Raw genomic sequence first — 22,958 nt, 5'->3', positions numbered from 1 at the left:
TGATTACTATTCGCTGATATCTGCTCATTCAGTGACTATTTATTAGGTGACAAGTGTTACGTTAAGCACTTTACATAGTATTTCATTTAATCCTTTTAACACTATGAAGTAGGTACTGTTATCATCCCCATTTTAAAGAGGAGAAAAATTAGGAAGGCACATGAAAGCGAAATGACTCGGCCGAGGTCATTGTAAAGTTAGTGAATATAAACTCCAGAGCTTATATTCTTAACCACTGCTTAACCAATTCAAGTCAGGTGGTCTCGGTCAAGCTAAAAGCACATAACATTAAAAAATCTTTAGGTCCAAATTATTAGGCAGTTGTTTGTTGTAGTTACATTCTTTAATAAAAACTCCCAAATTAAAAATGAAGAAGACATTCACTAAATTGGTATATAGAAGAAATAGCAGGAAGAAGCATAATTTAAAACATCTGGATACTCCTTTGCAATAGTTTCAAAATAATGGACACCATAGTGGGTGTAAACAAAAGCTATTCAGGAAAATTAGAACTCAAGTGAACAAGGCAATAAAAGTGATTAATCTTATTCAATTACTGAAAAACCAAGCCTGAGATTTACATCGGAGTCAATACAGCCAAAATTTGCAAATCAATAATAAGGATATATAAACTTCATGTAATAGGATTATTCGATGTGGAAAATTTTAAATCAATGGCTGAGAGATTGGACAATTGCAGAGATCTTTCAGTCAAGTCAGTAGTCGAATCTTTACCTCTCTGAGGTGGATGGCAAAGAAGCCATCATTCTGTGAGCTCATCGATACTTTGGTCACATCCACCAGGGGAACTTCTGACTTGATCTGTCCAGACTTTTGATCAGCAAGAAGGAGATTATTATTTGTTAAGAGGAAAATCCGGGATGTACTCTAGAACAAAAAACAAAAAAAGGATGTAAAATCAATACCCCAAAAATGGCCCACTGGTTTAAAGCATTAGCTATTTGCAGAAATACACATTTTATTCCAATATCTTTCAGTGTGCATACCTATATAAACCAAGAACACACTAAAAGACAGAGACGATGTATTTTAATTCATAAAAATTTCAGAAAACAAGCAAAATTCCACTTAAGCTTAAATAAAGGTAAGGGAAAACAGCTCCCTTCACAGTAACTCTGCTGAGAATATAAAATGTAAGTTTTAACACTCAAAAAACTAAAGATGACTGTCCCAACTGATAAAACACTTCTTACAAGTCTTCAGGGTTAGCATTTTTACCTTCCCATTTGCACGGTTAATTTTGTTCACAACTTCAGCAATGATAATCTTTTCTTCAATGGCATCTTTGAGTTTCTTATATTTGGGATTCTTATTGATTTCCAGGTAAGCCCCTTGGAATGGTTGCCCAACGCTAAAGGGAAAAAAATTCCCTCACATTAGAAGTGATTGCAAATGGAAGCAGCACTGGAAAAAGATAACAAGTCAATTGATTCCAAAGAGTGTCTGACAGCTTCACAAAAAGTTAACTTACTTGATATATTTTATACATTATACTTGTACCTGTCCTAAATATAAACTGGAAATGGAAACTTAACCCTATTTCAGATATATTTTTAATGTGATCATGGCATTTGGTAGGTGGGACTTTGATAAAAATCTTATCACATGGAATAATCAATATAGAAATCACAAGAATGACAACTACAACCCAAGCCCAGGGTCTCATGTAAAAGAAAAGACAATTCCTTCTAATTTGCTGACAGCTACCCACAAAAAAAAAATGTATAAATGCCTTTAAACAATATGTAGCAATGGAAAAAAGCACAAATCATACCATCACCTGATCCAAAGAAAAAAATTTCTTTTTCTTGAGAGTAAGAAAATCAATAGGCCTTCTGGGAAAAAAACAGATCTAGAGCAATCACTTCAGAGAAAACTATAGAACAACTAACATTATCATGTAATTCTGGCTCTAAAGAGGCAATATATGAAAGAAAAATCAGGCCTTTCCTCCTAGGATACACCCCTCGATGGAGAGAAGTGGCCAAGGTCAACATTTAGAATCAGAGCAGTTTTCTTTCAAACAAGCTACTTCTTACAAAAGGCATAATCGTGCACATAACACTAAAATATCAATTTCCCTAAAGAATTGTGGTGAGACAGTCAGGGTAGCTTCTTCAAAGACACAAAACAAAACAATACAAACCCAAACAACAACAACAACAAAACCCAACTCTGCAGCTTCATTTTGAGCTATAAAGTTCTGGCCATTTGCAAATACAACTTTACATGCCTGTGTTGTAGGTGGAGGATGGGGAAGAAAAATCCACGTGGGTGGTCAGTGTTTCACAGCAACCAGGGTAGGAAAGGCCCGCACCCATGAAGGCTGCTGCTTCACACAGTGGTGGGAGGGTAAATTATTCCACTCCTCAAACTGCTGTAGGGGTAAGTGTGCCACTATCCCTGAACACTGATGAAACACTCCGCCCACTCAGAAAAAAATTGGCTTGACGTTAATATTTTTTGTTGTTGTTCATAATCAAACATGTTTTTAATAAAGAGTGCTAAGAGCCTTTGAATTTGTTTCTTCAAAAATGCATTTTTCTCTCCCCAGTTTCTGAAGAGTCATCCAGAGGGAATGTTAATTAAGAAGATTACTCTGTAATTTAAAAATATATAAAGAAAAAGTTAAATAAAATTAGTTGCTGGAGAAAGCAGAGACAATTTTTCTATTTGAATATGCTACAGATAGCAGGCACTTTGGACAACTTTGAATTTTGACACTATTTAACTTAGGAAAGTATATACCACCTCAAACAGCCAAATCAGCTGACCAAGGAATCTGTGTCATTTAAAATATTTAAACCAAATGAGTCTGGCAACTTAATGTTCTTTAATCCTTTAAAAGGAAGAGCTTTCAAATGTGTGAAGACATAGAGAATATAAACACACCATATGTAATAAATGTAAATATACTTAGCATATAATGCATTTTTATTTCTAGGCCATTCTTTGGGAGAAACTAAAAGCTGTTATAGATTTGGCTTGAAATTATACAATCTTTTTTTTTTTTTTTTTTTTTTTTTTTTATAAAGAAACCGTCAAAAAAGAGAGGGAATACTCGGGAACTGATTTTAGGAGGGGTTTTTTTTTTTTTTTTTAATAAATACCAGATGAAAAAGGGATAGGAATTCTGCGGGGAAATGATGAACTTAGGAAATGTGAGATAAGCAGTCTTTACCAAGGAGTTCACTGGGCAAACTTGTAATCAGTGTTCCTTCTTTCACTGAGTACTTGGTATCTATACTAAAGGAACTGAACTTGCTGCACAGGCCACCAGTCATGCTCAATGAGTCAGCAGACCAAAGGCCACCAACGGCCAGTGCTTAACCAACACTCAAAAAGTGATATGCTAGCTCGTCTTTTCATTTATCTTAAAAATGAGATTCTGATCCAGCTTATTAAATAAAGTAGGAAGACTGGAATGGTGATTGCAGTTTATGGCCAACAGAAATTGGAATTCTAAATGATCACATAGTCTCTAAAAACCATGGAAAACTAACAGGAATTTCCAATGTAAATTTATCTGAATAGCCTATACTATATATTCTTTTAAATGGTGACTCCCCATTATTGGTGACTTCCAATTATTTAGTTAAGTGTTCAAGCTTATGACAATGGAATAAAATCAATAAAGGTAATCTCATTTCATTATAGTTCAGAAGCCCTTGCTCCAATGTGTGTGTTATTCATATCCAGCTGCTCATAAAATAATTCATAGAATTAAAAATTTCTCGTGTATTACTGAAATCAAACCCTACTAGAAAAGACCTACAAATATATTTGAGAAACTTTTAAAATATTGACTTTTATGAGTAAAGCAAAGCCATAGTACCTAGATGGGTATAAAGCCTTCTTGTCTTTGAAGAGTTCACTGGCTTCTAGTTTCTCTTCATAAATAAGTTTCTGCTGGTCTGTGAATTGGTCCCTGTATTTTTTACACTGTGAGATACAAAAAAAAAAGAAAAAAAGATATTGCTTATATAAATAAATCATTACTCATTCTTACATATAATAAACCAATTTAACAGCAGCAAGAATAAGAGTGAATGTGTATAAAATATTCACTTAAAAAGACAATAGCATTTTTCTTTTGTGGGTTTCATTGCTTATAGTGCAGAATTTGGGATGCTTCTTCAAAACATACAAGGGCTCTGCTGGCCTAGGCCTTGATGGGGGTGTCGTTTCTTCCCACGATGACGTCAGTCCCTGGGTATCCTTCAGTCCTGAGGCTGCCACACTCTTACAGATTCACAGTGAGAAAAACATCATACAGCACAAGCTGGTGCACACATTTACACACACACAATACTTATCCTTTCAATACGTCACGCACTCTATCATTTTCTATTCTATTTCGTTTAAAAATGTTGGTTGTAGCTTACTAAATTGATTTCATGACCCAGAAATGTGCTATGACCCTACAGTTTGAAAAACACTGTTCCAAATCCCCTACTACCATTTTACAATGTGGACATGAGACCTGAGAAATCTCCTCTTCACCCCAATTCTGAGATTGCAATGAAAGGAGACAGGGGGTGGTGGGAGGAGCAGGGCCAAGTTTTTTAGATGACCTCTCTAAAAAATTTAGTAACAGATGTGGTTGAGAACCACCAACATAACTGTATAAAGGGATGTTAGCACTGCTGCCCACCCTTTCAGGAATAAACACACCTCTCTCATTCTCCACCCGCCATCTGAGGGAAGTGAGGGTGAGATTCGGAGCCAGGGGAGGGCAGAGGCAGAGCAGGCCCCCAGCATGAGCAACTCCCCATCGTTACTTCTGAAAATAGTTTCTGTGTCAGACTCAAAAGGGGAGATGAACATGAAACATTGGTGAATCTCTCCAAATTGACTCACTAAGTTAGGAAACAGAACTCAGAATCCAGTTTCATATGTTGTGCTGGTACCAACCATTACACTAATTAGTGACGCTGTCACTCTACACATACATGATTCTCGTAAGGAACAAGCCTACATTCCTGGGCAAAAAAGAGTTTCTCCCAGAAGATGTAGCCATCAGTCATTCACTTACTAAATATAAGGCCTTCAATCCAATGATTTTATTATTTCTGATACCTATATGTATTTAGCATTCCATTTATCAACTAAGTTATTAAAATAAAGTCAACACCTAAACAAGTACCCCATGCCAGGCAACACCTAAATTACATGTTATGCTCTCATATAAAATTGAGTGAGCCAAAATATAAGGCAACATCAAATAGAAATTTTAATCCCTTTAATGTCTCTGAGGGGATTTTAAAGCTTTTTTTCTAGTCCATCAAAACGTCTGAGTTCACATGTATGTCTGTATGCGTTCAATAAATCTTACCAAAGTAAACTCCTAACTTGCAGGATTTAACTACATCGTGTGAAGATGTTCAAATGTTCAAATTTAATGATTTTTATTTCCTATTTACTATGATTCTTTTAGATAGAATGGAAAACAAAACAAAACAAAAACAAAAACAAAAAAACCTGAACTACTTGAAAGTAACCGGAATCTGAAAGGGAAAGACAATGCAGCCATCTGCTCCCCACCCCGTTTCCAACCACAGAGAAACTACCAGCAGGACACCTGGCTGCTCTAGGCTTTCTCACGAAGGCCAAGTACAGTGCGTGATTGAAAAATATCAAAGTTCTCAAGTAATTCTCCTCCAGGCTAGAGGAAGAATTTGGTAAAAATCTGCTTCCATAAAACACTTCTCAAACGCTCAAAATATATGATAAGAAGTCTCCGAAAAAACATAACAAGACATTTTTTTACCCTCCACAAATGGAAAATCCTTTTTAGTTCCTTGTGAGTAGAATCCAAGAATAGGTAAGGTCTTGATGGCCAATTCTTGTCTATTGGAGATAAGGAAGGCATCTTATTTTTCATTTCCAAGAAATATTTTTGCACCTGAATTGGGTTTGACAGAAAATACCAGATGAGTAAAATACATGAGAAAAAATATTGTTTTACATAAACCAGAATCAAACAAAGCAGTCTTTAGTGGAATTTAGCACGTTTTAGTCCATAAACTTCTGAAACTCCTCTGGAAAGTCTCTATCCCACTCTTCGTATTGGTTGGGGAAATCTGAGCTCTACCAAATGTTTAAGAGAGAAGACTAATAACACTAATATTAACATTTACACTAATACTAACACCAGCTAACAGTAGCCAGCTGTACCGTTTTAGCCATTAGTCACATGTGGTTATTTATATTTAAATTTTAAGTAATTAAAATTAAATAAAATTAAAAATCCAGTTCATCAATCACATTAGTTAAATTTCAAGTGTTCAACAGCCATATATGTTGCTAGTGGCTATTCTACTGTACCACAAAGGTATAAAACATTTTCCTCACTATGGAAAGTTCTCTTGGACAGCACTGCTCAACAGTACTTAGTATGGGCCAGGCACTGTTAAGAGCTTTATACTGTTATTTCATTTTAATCCTTATAATTAATCTATGAGCTCAGTGCTACTGTTATCCCTATTTTACAGATGATGAAATCAGGCTCCTAGAAGTTAAGGAACTTGCCCAAGTCACACATCTGTAGTGGCAGAGCAAGCTAGCTCCAGAGTTTGTACTCCTCTGAAAGGCAGAGGGGAACTTTAGAGTCTGTCCTGGCAGACTGGCACAGCCTTGCTCTCCTTCACCTCTCTACTCACTAACTTGTTTGCCAAACTTGCCTTGCAGCAGCAGTTTGGTGGTGTATTTCCCTCAAATTCATATGCTGAAACCCCAACCCCTAGTGGGATGGCATTAGGAAACGGGGCCTTTGAGAGGTAATTACATTTAGATGAGGTCATAAGGGTGGAGCTCCCATGATGAGACTGGTGCTCTTAAAAGAGGAGACAGAAAAGAGCTTGATTCTCTTTCTCTTTTTCTTTGCCATTGTGAGGAAAATGAGAAGAGGCCCTCACCAGAACCACACCATGCTGGCACCCTGATCTTGGGCTGCCCAGCCTCCAGATCTGTGAGGAATAAAGGTTTATTGTTTAAGCCACCCGGTCTATGGTATTTTTGTTGTAGCAGCCTGAACTAAGACACCTGGCTTTCTTGAGTTCGCTTCCCTCAAAGTATGCTCTCTCTGTCAAATAAGAACATTTTATTAATTATGTACAGGCCACAAATAACTCTTTCTGACAGAATTCTGCCTGAATTTGAGGGGAAATGATTTTTTAAAAAGTCACAATCTCTCAGGGTCACAGTTATGATTTGTTCTCAAATAAGTCATAAATTATTGAGTTGGTCCCATTAGCTAGTTAATCCAATAATGCTAATGAGTCATATACAAAATGTAAACTTACAATTCTCTGAATCGTAAATTCATAAATTTTCTTTCCAGCATTGGCTCTGAAGAATTTCCTGTATTCCCTACGTACCTTTAAAAAGAAGAAGAATGCAGTGGTTAATATGTGGCCAGCAGATGCCCATAAAGAAGATACACCTCTATTCAAAATGAAAATAGGTAGAATAAGTAAATTTGTAAGTGCCTCTCTTGATGTAGTAAAATAATTGAAGCATGTTGACACAGTGGATTTTAAGTTAGAGAAAAAGAAATTAAGAGATGCAAAATTATAATACCGGAATATGTTGATATTTTAAATATTCTTAACTAGTTTTTAAAGAACCTGATGATGTGACAAAAAACATTTTACAGGTATAGCTGCAAACTCATCACAAATCAAAATACATTTCAGAAAATTATATAAGGTAATTTTCACTTCAAATTGCTTGCAAAAGGCAAAAAATGCCTTATATATAAAGATAGGATTTCAGTACTATACACTGAGAACTGAAGGTAACTAAGAATTAAAAAAAAAAAAAAAAAATTTTTGAACTACCATTATCTTTCATTTAATGACATTGATCTCTCATCCCTACTCTTACCAGTTTTTCTAATGAATACTATAACTCTGCTTAAGATGTTATATTATAGTTTTAGTTTACCTATTTCTTTGTTGTTACACTGTCATTATTTACATTGTATACTAATGTCTAACCAATAAAATAACTGAGGGAGGTGTCTGCTGAATGAATGAATAATTTTTAAATTGAAAACTTAAATATTTTTATTATCCAGCCATAAATGGGAGAGTTAGAATTTAGCAAAATATCAGCCATTCTGAATAATTCAGACTTTATGTACCTCTTTCTTTTGTCTTTACTGCTCTGGGTTTAACTGCACATGTTCAAAATATTTCTACATTAGGGGTGGTAAATTAGCAACATACTAACCAAATTCAGTTTGTAGAAAAATGTTTTATATGCATATTTTAAATTAACAACTTCACATAGGAATTCGGACTACAAGTTTCTCTTAAAATTTTCTAAGATCTAGCAACAGTGAGCCCCATCCCCACATGACAAGGACCAAGTAGCTAGCTGCATGCTCCAAACCACATGAGGCCCCATCATTCTAATCCACCTTCCACCCGCTACTTGTCTTACCCATGTGACCTGGTCCCTCTGGGCAATTGAGTGCCAGACTCATTCTCTACACCTGCATTTTACTCAGGTTTAAAAAATTCTTCCACACATCAGACAGACAGTGCTTCCTTTTATTCATATTCTATGTTACCGATTATCATTTCTCTTATAGCCATGGAGTTGTTCGATTCATAAGCATTTCAGATTTCAAACTTACAAGCTTAGAGGGAAAGGGAGAATTGATACCTATTAATTGGCTCCTGAAGTTATAATAGTGTAGGAAAGCAGAAGTTAAAGAAGTAAGGTTTCATGAAAACATATCCTTAGAAATATACTAGAAGTCTTACTACATTTAGCTGAAGGTCATTGTAACTGAGCTCACTGCAACATGTTTTTTGATATTCATAGGACAGGCCCGTTCTCCTGAAACAATAGCTACCTAGTGACAACATGTTGACATACAGAATAGGTTTCCATCATGGACTCTGGAGTCCCAAAAGGGTCCACTGAACTTTATAATCAATTCTATAAGAATCAAGTCCCTTAAAAGGGCAAAACTATTGATCATTATCAACAATTCTTTATAATAAAAAGTACAAAATTATTACATTCTTCGACTTCAAAGAAGTATAACTTTACTTCATAACAATAATAATGGTTCTGTTAAACATGAAAATACTTCTGTTTTGTCTGAAACTGGAAAAAAAAGACAGTTATGTCTAATTAGCTCAGTTAACTTCAGCTAAAATAGAATTCACCTACAAACTCAACTTGGCTTATAGGTTGCTAGCACACATTACTAATACGAAAGTATTTTTGAAATTATATGCAGTTAGTTAAACCCAGAAAACTGAAGATAAACGTGATGGTGCTGGTAGAAGTCATTACAGAGTAAAGATCTTGACTCGATGTTGTTTGTTCTTTCCATTTATGAAAATTAGAATGTAAACTCAAACATGTAAATAAAATGGGAAATAAAATCCTTAGTTATGATTTTTTTAAAAAGTAGTTCTTGAAACAACATCTTAATTCATAGTTATTTAATTACTTCAGAAATTACTTGATGAATAGTCAATATAATCAAAAAGTTTAATTTTCTAAAAGGTTATAAGCTAAACATTCAGGGAAAAATGCAGATTATTCAAAGCAGTGTTTATGGATACTGCTAATGCTGTTCAGATTCAGAGTCAATGGTTTCCTGGATGATATTCAAATATTTAGAAAAAGATGAATTGTTATAATATTAAAGTAAAAATAACTAACAATAGTGTCAATAGGGCCTTATTATCCCCAAAAGACAGTATGGATGGCTCCCTAAGGTGATGAGTAGTTAAATATTCGGAAGACAAAATCATTATCCTCTCTGAAGGTGTTCTTAAGGCTTTCTGGAGCCCAGAATCCTATTTACTTACATGCATCCTCACCTAAACAAGCAAGCATCACTCTGAAGTAAACCCTGCCCTGAACCAGAAGACATTTGAATTTAAAGTTTTCCTTAACCTGAATGATCCACTGCTGGTCTTACTCATCTAAATCTGTAAATTTAAATGAAACCTCTTGGTTTCTATGCTGAACAATTAGAGAACAATTAGAATAATGGTCACTTTGAAGAAAGCTCTGCTTCAGGAGCCATCATTGTAGCAGAATAAGCAGAAAAAGGGAAACAAAAGCCTGATATCCCCTGGCTGGTCACAGTAGACGGTGGATCAGCTTTTAGCTCAACTATTGTGATTCTGTCTCATGAATTAAAAAAAAAAAAAAAAAAAAAAAAAAAAAGGCACTTCGTCCTCCTAAAAAAAAAAAAAAACCAACAACATAAAACAGAACTTGGATAAGAAAATGTCTTGGATAAAATATGCTACATTGCTATCACTTTAAATCTATTATTTAAAGAAATACACCACAATAAAATTAGAAAATATTAGTGTACAGGTTTATTCTCAAAAAGAAACAAAATTAGGCAAGATGACATTGTAAAAGACTGTGCAGACCATCAGTAAGCATAATCAATCATTTCCTCAGGGTTAGTAGATGCTAGGCTTTATTGAGTTCACTCTGGACAGAAAGAAGGGGTTGAGGAAGTACCTTCAGTCCAAGCCAGTAAGCCCAAATGACAGCAACAGCATGCTTACGCCTAGCCTCCTCCTTCAAGCGTTTCAACTCCCTTCGAGCCTAGAATGTTTTAGATGGTAAATAAAAGAGACAGCCCAACGCAGACAGCACAAATGACCAGGAAAAGACACCCCGCCAAATAGAAGAGCCAATTTATGAATAAGGATTTCAGAATGATAGAGGAACGGTGCATAATCATTTAAACCCAAAGAATCAGTGTCAGGCTGGTGCAATCCCTTTATTTTTAGTAAGCTGAGACTGTTTCAGAGGAGGGCAATCTGTGTGGTACCCAAGGTAAGCACTCCTCCGACCCCTTATTTTCATTCTTCTCCTTTTTTCTCCCCTGTTTTCCCTCCCTCCTTTATCAAACCTTTAGAACTATGAGTGGCTCCTAATAATTTCAGTAGACTTCCCTTTGCTGCCAGCACAACGGGGTGGGGTGGGGGGTGAGGAGTGGAGGGAATTCCTGAGTTCATTAATTTGGATGTATAAAAAGACATCTCTGGTGAATAACTATTTAGAAAACTGGAAAGAATAAAAGTTGTTCTCCTAAAGTTCAAAAAAACCCATAAAACTTGAAATTCTTTCCAAGTAGCAAACTAGAAGTAGCATGTATCGAAATTCAATATTAGCTAAGGCCCCAAACGAGGAAATATACTGAAACAAGATAAAAAATGGAACAACTTATAGGTTTAAAAAATTAATATTAGAGAAACATTAATCTAAGCCATGTCATTTTAAAAGAAAGGAATAGACAGGCTTTGATTTTTTATTACATTAAACTCAGACTGGGAAATGAGCTCACTCAGTGCAGAAATCTCAGGGTTAATTCTCTCTAAAAGTCCCTCTGCCTCTGCTAGGACATTGTCCTCTGCTTATAAAAGGGACTAGTTTGTTCTTCGCTGATTTTCAAGAGAAATCACAAATGAACAACTTTGATGAGTTTTAGGCAACATGGGCCAAATGTTGCTTTTCTCATTTCACTCACAAGATGGGCTTATAATGCTGACAAGGTAGACTTAAAAACATAGGACTATACTGATATTCGTGTTTCTAACTGGAATACACATTTTTAGCAGAGATGACCTTTGATTTTCTAAGTAACGAAAACATCTAAAACTCTTGTCCCTTGGGGTTTGTGAAATGTTCACAGAGCCCACGACTCTGCCTGGGGATTAGCAAGAGCATTTTGGGAGGCCTTTGTTTCTGAAAACAAACAGCTGATGCTGAAATTCCTGGGATTCTTCAGTGGCAATTAAAGCTAGCTTTGCATGAACACAGCTTTCTGTTAAATCACAGATGATGATTCTTTCCACATATAATATTTTGCTTATAATCATCAATAGCTGCCACAGTGAGCCTAAAAAAGTTTCATTCATAGATTAATAATTAAGGCATGCGTTAAAAGAGTTTCTGTTGTCAATATATTGCAGAAAACCAAATAAGGCCCAAACCTGAACATTCTCAACATGCTCCCCTGCCCCCAAAATCTCTAGAAACTACAACTATATGTCAGGAAAGAGAAAAAGGAATTTTAAAAAAAAAGCAAAAATTAAACATGCATGTTATTTCTTAAGAGTTTAAAAAAACAGCAACTAGTGTCTCATTAGTAAGCAATTAGTCTTTTTTGCCTGTACATGCGTAAGCTTCCTACCATGTACTGCTGACACTAACATCTCCAGGTTTATTAGACCCAGCTGCTAGGCCATGCACCAGTATGAGCCACTATTAATTATAGTCGTTCATCCCCTGATATTCTAGAACTACAGACTGATTATTGCAGATTTGAGGATGGAGTGATGAGATGTGCATGTAAAGTACCTTAGATCCAAGCCAGTAAGCCCAAATAACTGCAATAGCATGTTTATTCCTAGCCTCCTCCTTCAGCCGGCTCAGTTCCCTTCGTGCCTGTGATGCATGTGAAAAGGAGTTACAGAAAAGTTTAAGGCAGGAAAGGTTACTGCTGCTTTTCAATGGAGAAAGAAGAAAGACACTGGTCACCAACAAACAGTAAACGCTAAACGCAAAAGCGTGTGCCACCGCCCCACACCAAAATGTTGCAAAGAGCAAGAGGCAAATGCGTGCTCAGTAGCTTAAGCCAGTGAAACATTTTTTTGTCCCCGAAGGAGAGGGTCCGAGAGGATCCATTGTTCCACACGTTACTCCCGAACCCCTGCCTTCCTGGGGGTGGTCTGTGGCCTACCTGGGTACCATGCCAATATGCAGCAATGGTGGTGGCAGCTTCCTCGCAGCGCTTTTGATGCTTCAGTTCTCGCAGGATTTTTCGGGCCTGAGGTGCAAAATCACCCGGAAAAATAGAAAGTCAACCAAAAACTGGAATCCATAGTGATTCAAATAAAAAATACATGAAGAGACAGTCATAATACACATTCTCAAGTGAAAAATTAATAGCTTAAATCAAGAAAAGAAGTTGCTTATTAGCCCAAAAGGGACTATGAGAAGGTGGTAAATCAAAACATCATGAAGCACAAAGGAGTAGCCCCCGAACCAGATTGGGACAGCAGCCTCCCATATCCTAATATGTGACAGGAAACAAATGTGACCACAGACAGCAATGTAAGCTGGTGCACATCGAATAAAAGGAGTAGTTTTCAGAATGAGGTTGGAAGATCTCCAATAATCCTCTAAATTTATTTGATCACTTTTATTAGTTGTCCAGGGATATAACTATAGCTGCATTTTTAATTCAACAGATGTTTAAAAATTTGTTAAAATACAATTTCCACTGGTCCCAAACCAGTGGCTTCTATCCAGTAGCTGCTAAAACCTGGTTTTGTGGGTGCCAGGAGAATCCCTGACTTGGAAGTGGAGCTTGAATCCTGCTTCTGATGTCTCTAGACTGGAGACTGGACCCAGGACTCAATAATTAGGTCAAGGAAGGCAGCAATTTCACTTACTCTACGTGCTCAAAGTTGTACTTTGGCATCTGCTGTGAGACAATTACCAAGTCCTTGGGTTACTCACAGGCCTAGACACAAGTCAGTTGATATTGCTGGATTCCTGGCCCAGGACTCTACCCTCTGAAGGCGTCTGGGCCTGGGAACTACCTTCAAGGAGCCCTGTTAGATCCAGCCTACTCCACCAAATCTCTCAAAAGGGCAGTGGTCAGAACAGGCTCTGAAGTATCTATGACTCAGAGCAGAGGTCAGTAAATTTTTTCTGTAGAATGCCAGATGGTAAAACTTTTTGGCTTCCCAGGTCATGTGTTCTCTGACACAAGTACTTAACTCTGCCACTGTAACACTGAAGCAGCCACAGACAAGATATAAAATAAATGAGTGTGGTTGTGCAGCAATAAAACTTTATATAAACTTGGTATTTCATGTATATATTTATACAAAATTACCATCTCATATAACTTTTACATGTCATGAAATATTCTTGTCTTTTTTCTTTTTAACAATGCTTAAAAAATATACAAAACATTCTTAGCTCTCAGGTTGTAGGAAAACAAGAGGTAGGCTAAATTTGACCTGTGGGCTGTAGTTTGCTAACCCCTTGACAAGAAGGATCTGGAACTAGATCGCCCACTGTGATCCCCACTAGAACAGCTAGAGCTTAGGATCTTTTGATCATTATGGGGCAGCCAGCAAGACGGTTACTGGGAAGTTATGGGCAGTGCTGGGCTGGAGTGCTGAGGCCTGGGAGGACTCACAGGTGGGGAGGCAACAATGTAACAGCCTTCTGAATTACAGCTTCCCTCATAAACAGGGGGCAAGAGGATACTGAAATCATGTACAGAATTATTTCAAGGTCTTCCTGCTCAGAGAACAAAGCTCTTGAAAAGAAAGCTGGTTAGAAGGAAGCAGCCAAGACATGGTCACCAGGGCCCCAGCTTGGCCCACAATATTTATTCTTTCCACCTGACTGTTTACAGAGTAAACAGGAGATGGGGAGCTCTCCCCTGCAGGGTGAGCTTAAGACATCATCCTTTGTGAAGAACCTAAAAACCCGCAAATAAATAAGGCTCACTTCTTTGAAACTCACCTTCCAGCCCCGGATATAAGACTGAATTACCAAGGCAGAACTCTTTATCTGTTGATACCTCTTTTGTTGCTGTAAAATGAAAGGGGAAGATCTTAGCAGCTCTATTTATATATCTAATAAATATACCGCAAGGATTGAAAAGTATTTGTTCACTTAGTGCAATGAACTCTTGACCACTCATATTCTTCTGGGAATCAATATGAAAAGAAATCAAAATATCAATAAATCTAAAATTATCAAGGCACACCTAGTTTTATTGTGCTTTGCTTTATTGTGCTTTGCAAATATTACATTTTCATCAACATTGAGGCAAGACTCTTCACCAGCAAAAAGATTACGACTCACTGAAGGCTCAAATGAGGGCTATTTTTTTAATTAAGGTATGTACATTGGTTTTTTGTTTTTGGTTTTGGTTTTTTTAGATATAATGCTATTGTACACTTAATAGACTACAGTATAGTGTAAACATTATATGCACTGGGAAACCAAAAAATTTGTGTGACTTGCTTTATTGCAATATTTGCTTTATTGCGGTCTGGAACCGAACTCGCAATATCTTTGAGGTATGTCTGTACAGTTAATCCAAAGTATGTTTTAAGGATGCTAAATATAATTAATTTTTATATGTCTCAGGACCCACCATAATTAACATCTCTTCTTTGTATTATGCTGTTATATAATATAGGGTCCAACACACGGTAGCTACTTTGTAAATGCACATTAAATGAATACACACTGCGTATTGAAGAATGAATACACACTGAGTTCTGCATATGTTTCTGTGTTCTCTTTTCTCTGTGCACATCTCACCATGCCAGCCTCCACATCCCCGGTTCTTTCTAGATTTGCCGCTTTTACTCTGCCTCAAACTGGGAAATCAGCTAACGAATTTAAGTAAATGTCTATTAATTGACTTAGCTTTATTTATTGAGCTCCTACTCTGCATATAGCCCTTTAATTGAACCATGAGGATATAAACATGAATTCGACTCCATCCATGCACTCAAGGACTTACAGTGGATGTAAGTCAGCTGTATGAAATGGGAACAGGGTCCCAGGAGACATACAAGCACAGCAGGCAGTTCAGATGCAGCAGAAGTTACTTCCAAGTGAGGAAGCAAAGACCCAGTAAGGCTCCAAGCAGAAGGCTCCAGGCCAAGAGTTGGCTCAGCAAACTCAATGCCCAGAAGCCTGCATTTCTTACCTCTAGGGCTGATGCCTGAGAGAGTGGAAGTGGTTGGGACACTATCCCTAGAAAACAGAGCTTCTACTGTATTTACTGTGGAATAGTCACTAGAATGTGGGCATTTGCCATGCAATTTCTTAGCTTTTCAGAGTGCTAAAGTCATGCTGTGACTCTTACACTTTGGAATGCCTAGATTTCTCAGCTCCCTTTCTCTGAGTAGGAAGAGATGCCTTCCAAGACTCTAGGCTACATTTTGGGAGATCAAAGGAAATGGAAGGTGATGTTATCGACCTATGGGCAGCAGAAAAAAACAAAAGAGGACACCGGAGAGAAGGGCAAAGAGGACACTCAGACCTTGGACAAGTCACTACCTTCTCTGGGCCTCAGTTTCCTCATCTGTCAAATGAGGAGCTGGAAAATCTCTAAGATTCCTCACAGAGCAATATTCCATGGCTGTAAGAACAAACGTTTCCTACAATATCTGATCATCACTTCTGACATCCATTTGGTACCTCCATGTTTTCTTTTCTAATTCCCAAATGGCTCGAAAATAACTTCACTTTAAAATTCATCTCAAGGAACCATGAACTATCACAGAATATGGATTTTTAAAAGAATCAGTAACTGAAAATGGGTATTCAGAAAATCTTTGAGTTATCTGGTTGAGAGAAAATATTGAGCTTAATCACTGGCTTGGAAAACATGTTAGTTAACTGGATGAGGTATTTAGTTCAAATTCTGAAATCGATACAATACTAGAGCAAAATTAATACTTTCCCTAAAAACTAGGCTATTACTTGTTTTTAGTCTACAATTAATATTGCTTATAACTCTTACCATCATGAATTAATGATACATCTAGTGACTTTTTTTTTTTAAACATGGAGAAACAAAAGCTCTATACTGGGGAGTGGCAGGTGGCGGGGAGGATGCAAATACCACTTGCTATTCTTGGTTCTTTGCCTTAGCTGTTTCTTCTTATCCTTCTGATGAAGTAGCCCCTTCCAGAAGGTCTTCTTTGATCATCATATCTAAAGTTATATGCCAGATCCCTATTATTCTTTACCTCAGTTTTCTACTTCTTTCTTAGCATTGAACCACAATCTGTAATTGTTCTGATTATTTATTTGCTTAATTGCATATTGCCCCTCACCAAATATAAAACTCTGTGAGGTCAGAAATTAGGTTGTCTTGTTCACTCTGCAATCCCCAGAGCCTGAAAAATAGGTGTTTCAAATATTTGTAGAATTCAAGATCGATAAATTCAGTACACTTCTAAATTGGATGTTAATGATCTCAAAAAAAGAAATGAGAAGAAGGGTTCCTTAGGGACTGGTTATTTATTTATTGGTCTTCCTTTTCTCAGGCAAACAGAAAGTAGAGTATTATGAATCTGCAGAAGAGCCGAGTATCACTGTCATGTGCAGCCATACTGGGTGACAACAAGTCCTCTGGGCCTTTGCAGAATACATATGAATAAATCTATCATTAATATAGCTGGATAAGTTCATACATTAACACTTGTATTGTTGGTTATACTCTTTTAACTAGAGAAAGAAAATTTTAAGATATCCTTTTAAAGACCAAGCGATTTTTCTTTAGCTTAATCAGTTAAGAATCTCATTAATTTCTAAAACTTGGAAATAATACACTAAAATATATTATATGAGAAAGGTCAGCATAAGTTGTGCTCTGATTATACACTGACTTATACCAAAGCTGCTCTAGGGCTGAAAAAGAGGAAGAATACCTTAAAGGAGGTTTGACTACAAATTTAATGCATTTTCCAACTCACTCTCTAGTGAAAAAGTATAGAGTGAAAAAGCATTTGGAAGCAATGTTCTTATCACTGAAATTCATTTTGTGAGAACACAATTCAAGTTCAAAGCTAGCCTTGAGATAAACCTTCGGGATGCCCTCAAACCTGTGGTACACCTCTATAATCAAGTGAGAAAAGAAACTGCTAGAAGAAATTCCATATCCATTAAATAGAATTACTTTATTATTGAATCTTTTCCCATAGTTAATAGGGCCAAATATTGGAGGACTAGAGGAAATTTAACCCTTTAACTAAACCCCAAATTCTACTAAGTTGTGGCATTAGTTTTCTGGGATTAAAACCATTCTCAGTGCTGCTGCAATAAATGTAGAATAGCTCATTATTTTGGAAAATAATTAGTCAAAGGGTTAAAGAACATTGTCTATTTCAATTTGATGACCAAATTCAAGATGCAGACTTCCTGTTATATCTGTATCAGTGGGAAGCAGTGTGGAATACTGAACTTGAGCTCTTAAATTGTCCTGGATTCAGATCCCATCCCTGCCATTCAGTAGCTATGTGATTGTGGGCAAGTTACTTAATGGTTCATGCCTTAGTTTTCTCATCTTTAAAAAAAGGGACCCTAAGAGCACCTATTTCATGAGGTTGTTGGGATAATTACATACATAAAAATGGCATACATGTTAAGTATCTAACAAATGTTTGCGAGTAAGCATCATTATTACAGATTAAAAATGCTGGGGACTTACGGCGTATCTCCTGTACCAGGCAGCAATCACGATTTGACTTTTTCATCAGCACAGGAAGTGTGTGCGGCATTTCCACCCCCGATAAATCTTCTGAATGAGAGTGGCCAAGTCCTCAAGCCTTTGCTTCCTCAGGTCTTCTAATTTGAATAACTAATAAGAAATGATAGGTGGTTTTTCAAAATTCTACCAAATACTCCTGGCATATAAGAAAGATATCCTCAGGAGGTAAAATATTATGATGTTGGAGTCAACCATATTGGAAAAAAAGATCACTAACTGTCTGAATTAGAGATAATATGGATAAAAGCCCATGCGAAAACTATTTTGATGAATTCAGAGTCTGATGATTCAGCATTTACGACAAATCAGAGAAGCGCTGAACTGAGTATAGGTTTGCCTTCACACTATCTGTGAGGATGTGATTATTAATAAAATGGAGATGCTGGCAAAGTTTTTCTTAAACAATTTAAACACTTTACAAATTCTCGAAATTTCCAATTACCAAGCAACTGCTAGACCAATTATACTTCATTCTAGTCTATTCACTTATAAAAAGACTTTCTTGGAGTTCTACTAAGTATAATTTTAAGTGCACCTTTTAACTTCTAAAAAATTTTAATTTAAGTGCCTTCATGTACCTCTAAATAATTGAGTTGTCTTTCCTTAAATGTTTGTATATTTCAGATATTACAAATCTAGACTGAAATTTACCACCAATTCCTATGAATTAGGCAAGTTTTATTGTTGTATAAAAAGTTTCTTTATGGTTTCTTTCTTGTACAACCTATCCGATAAAAAGACTTTGAGGTTTCATAAAAAATACACATTCTTCCATTATCCTTTACCCTTATTTGCCCATTCTTTTGGACATTTGCAAATAAATACAAGAATGTGGCATTCTTGGTAGCATCTCAGTAATGTCAGAAATATCCTTTAAGAACCTGCCTGTGTAATTATAGTATAAGTTCAAAGTATAAAGGTTTTGATTACATACTGTTCTTGGGTTTCGGATGAATATCTTTGATCTACCAAAGGAGTATTCTTCCACGGGAATTTCTAATTCATTAAACAGAACCTCCACACCAGCCCTACAAAAACCAATAAAAACAATGAGTTTTCTGAGTTACAAAAATAGTTTATCTTATCTTAAATCATAATATCAGGTTCTCAATGGTACAAAAAATAGCTTTATTTCCAAGTATAATTGCTTTTGCAACAAGCGTCCTTCTATCAAAGCATTATTAAGACTGAATTCCACAAATTCAACCAAATCCAGTAAACATTAAAAATATAAATTTGGGTTCAGAACTACATAGTCTAAGAAAGTGTGGTATTAAAGCCAATTTCTTGATTTCATTAGCAGAGGCAAGACTTGTACCAAATATACCCATAACGAGTACCAATCACAGCCTGGAGGTTGTACAAGAAACTCAGATCTATTTTGAACTCACTCAGTTAATTCTTAAAAACATTTTAAACATTGCTCCTGCCCCTCAGACTGTGGGCAGGGCTGGAGAGAGAGCAGTGCTAAGAGCCAGACTAATGGGGTACAATGAAACATGGGCCTTATATAATGGGAGCGAGGCTTAGACTTGGCTTTGACTGCTCCATCCTGGACCCTGGTTTCAACATCAATCTTTAAAACTAAACTTCGCTTCACCCCACCAACCTGTGGACTAAGTGCCAGGCAGGGAGTGAACACATGTTCTGTGTATTGCGGTACATGTTAACCATAATACCTTGGAAATTAGCAGTGGGAACTGAAACCCAAATCCTATGTTATTTAGGTATTGATTTATGCACCAGAGACAAAATCATATGTCTGGAGTTTATCTTCTTATAACACAGGGTGAGTGTCTAATACTGTCGAGGTTCCTGGGACAGGCCAAGTCCAGTGAGAATGTGAAGGTAACACCAGTATAAGTGAAATAAAAAATCCCCAAGTTGCTGCCTAAGCCCATAAAATAGGCACGTTGGCCTTCCTATAGTAGTCAGGAGGGCGTCTATAGCCCACAGAAAAGGGGTACCTTCTTTGACTGGTGAAAGCAGAAGAAAGGGTCATTCCACAGGCAAGATCTGATTTCTTTTTGGCAGTGACCCACCCCCTAGCACTAACGTTCTCTCTGCATGTGGAGAACTCACGGGGGCTACTTCCTAGGATGGGCCCGCAGTGGTCCAGCACTCTGTTTGGCACTGGATGGGTGAGTACAATTCAGGGCAGATGAGCTGAAAGCCATAGGGCCCCGAGTTCTGCCATATTCTCCCATCCACATAGCTTTACTAGTAATAACATTAACACTTTGGACCCTATCTGCTCCTGTATTATTTCTCAATTGGTACAGACCTGGTAAAGTGGGACCCTCATGCCCATCCACCAACTCTCCCTGGGGTTAATTCTCCAGTGAGCTGAGAGCAGTGATCCAAGATGCTCTTCTATGATTCTACACAAATATATTTACCAGTTACAAATCCCCTCCTAACTTACCATTACTTATTTTAGAAATTTTATTGACACACAAGTTCCAAATGAGGATTCAATAAGCCCTGTTTTGTCCTTAAAGAAAATCAAGACTTCTATAATTAATCAAGAATTGGCACAAAATGGTATCCTGATAGAAAAGGGTACAAAACAGAGATTACATCCAACTTTTCATAGAATGTTTTGCCTAAGAACCTGTGAAAAAACCAACATGTTATCTGTATGCTTTAAAATGTCATTATTAAATATGATCGATTAATTTTTTACCTTGCTGGTCCTTTCCAATGAGGCCATGTTTGTTTACAAAGCATTTTGTATCTTTCTAGGCAAGGTTCATATGCCTGCCTGAAGGCGTAGCCTGCCCTCCTCACTCGGACATTCTCCAAAAGACCCAGATACCTGATCTGATGACATACTAGAGCCTCGTTGAAGATGTGTGCTGCTTTTTTATCATTCGGTTTGATACACCTAAAAGATCACAAAAATTTTAGGTTTTAAATTCTGTCTCTTATGTATTTATCTGTCTGTGTTTTACAAAGCATCATATATATTTATTTTGTGGTGAAGTAATTATTTGTTACTCTTGAGAAACTTGGTCATTTCTTTTGAAATTATTTCAAATCATTTTATAAAAACCTAAAAATTAACACAACACTACATACATCAACTATAATATATTCAGTAACATGGATAAATATCACTCGCCCTTTGTTGAATGAAAGTCTGACATAAAAGAGTACATATTTTATGATCCCATTTATGTGAAGTTCAAGCAAAACTAATCTATAGTGAGAAATCAGTATTGCTGTTACCTCTGGGAAGAGGTAAGGGTAGAGATCAAAGGGAATAGGCACCAGGGAACCTTCTGGGATGATGGAAATGTTTTATATCTTGGTCTGGATGGGGTTACATAGGTGTATACATGAAGATTCCATAAGTTGTATAATTAAGATTCATGTACTTTATTATATTGTATGTATATAATACATCTCAATAAAAAGATTAAAAACACTGCTGTCTCCCTATATCCCTGTATTTCCTGCCTTTGCTGCCCAAGGAAAGACAACATTTCCCAACCTTCTTTGCAACTAGGTGTGACCATGTGACTAAAATTCTGGCCACTAGGATCAGAGCAGAAGTAATGTATACCACTTCTAGGTGTGTCCTTAAAAGGATAGGGACTTGCTCTCACTTTGTTCATCTTCTGCTAACAGCTCCTGGAAATTCTGACATGGTGGAGAACTATCTTTGACCATGTGGACGAGGGAAACATTCTGAAAACTGCAAAACCACAAAATAGAAGGAGATGCTCTATAGCCCTAGAATTTTTATACTTAGAAGTTACATAAGAAATAAATGTCAGTCTTCTTTAGGCCATTGTTATTTTTGGATTTAGTTACAGCAATTTCTGTATCCTCTTAATACACTGTGAAATATTGGTGTTTGCATCTGCCTAGCTACAACCTCAAATAAATTCCACACATACATGTAATATGTGGACAGTTAAACCTTACCTCGTTTGGCCATGGTGTTCTATATGCTTTTCCTCTTACATTAAAAAAATAATGTCCACACTTTGGCTTAAGGACAGACAAACAGATCAGTGGAACAGACTAGTGGGTTAAGGCCTAGCCTCCTATATATACATTCAATTAATTTTCAATAAAAGCCTCAAGTCAAATGAATGAAAGACAGAGATTTTTTTTTTTTCAATATAAGATGGCAGAACAACAGGATAATTATAAGAAAAAATATAGACCTTAATATGAAATCTGAAACTATAGAGTCTGGAAAAACATATGATAATATATTTGCAACCTTAGAGTTTATTAAGACTTCTTAGAGACACATTAAAACCGCTCAAAGGAAAGAGGAATAAAGGAACTTTCTGGGGTGATGGAAAGTTCTGTCTTGATGTAGGTGGTGGTTACCGAAGTGTATACAATGGTGAAAAATAATTGAGCCATTCATCTAGGATCTGTGCATATCACCTCATGTAAATTACACCTCGATAAAACAGAATTTTAAAAAAAATTTAAAAAGACGTCCACTCAATTAAGAATAAGAAAAGCAACTGATCACAAAGAGCTTCCTGGTTATCTTTTTTTGAAACTAGAATTTTTACTTAATATATGTTCTAACCTGATTGTAATCAAACTAGGGGATTCTGCCTATTTATATTGTTACCAATATAAT

At 36.5% G+C, this 22,958-nt stretch overlaps 1 protein-coding gene across 1 annotated transcript in view; it reads right to left on the bottom strand.

Moving 5' to 3' along the window:
- Positions 1–22,958, bottom strand: part of MYO1B (myosin IB) — a 160,013-nt gene that overhangs the window by 6,395 nt on the left and 130,660 nt on the right. The window contains 12 exon segments of the mRNA XM_015596757.2: positions 736–888; positions 1,240–1,372; positions 3,857–3,963; positions 5,792–5,926; positions 7,326–7,400; positions 10,534–10,620; positions 12,382–12,468; positions 12,764–12,850; positions 14,569–14,637; positions 18,284–18,433; positions 19,278–19,371; positions 21,030–21,230. Coding sequence (XP_015452243.1) covers positions 736–888; positions 1,240–1,372; positions 3,857–3,963; positions 5,792–5,926; positions 7,326–7,400; positions 10,534–10,620; positions 12,382–12,468; positions 12,764–12,850; positions 14,569–14,637; positions 18,284–18,433; positions 19,278–19,371; positions 21,030–21,230 — 1,378 coding nt within the window.

The sequence above is a fragment of the Pteropus alecto genome, unplaced genomic scaffold (genome assembly GCF_000325575.1).
Source record: "Pteropus alecto unplaced genomic scaffold, ASM32557v1 scaffold3, whole genome shotgun sequence".
In the NCBI taxonomy this organism is placed as follows: domain Eukaryota; kingdom Metazoa; phylum Chordata; class Mammalia; order Chiroptera; family Pteropodidae; genus Pteropus; species Pteropus alecto.
The sequence above is the reverse complement of the archived record's forward strand: the minus strand, read 5'-3'. Positions and strand labels throughout refer to the sequence as shown.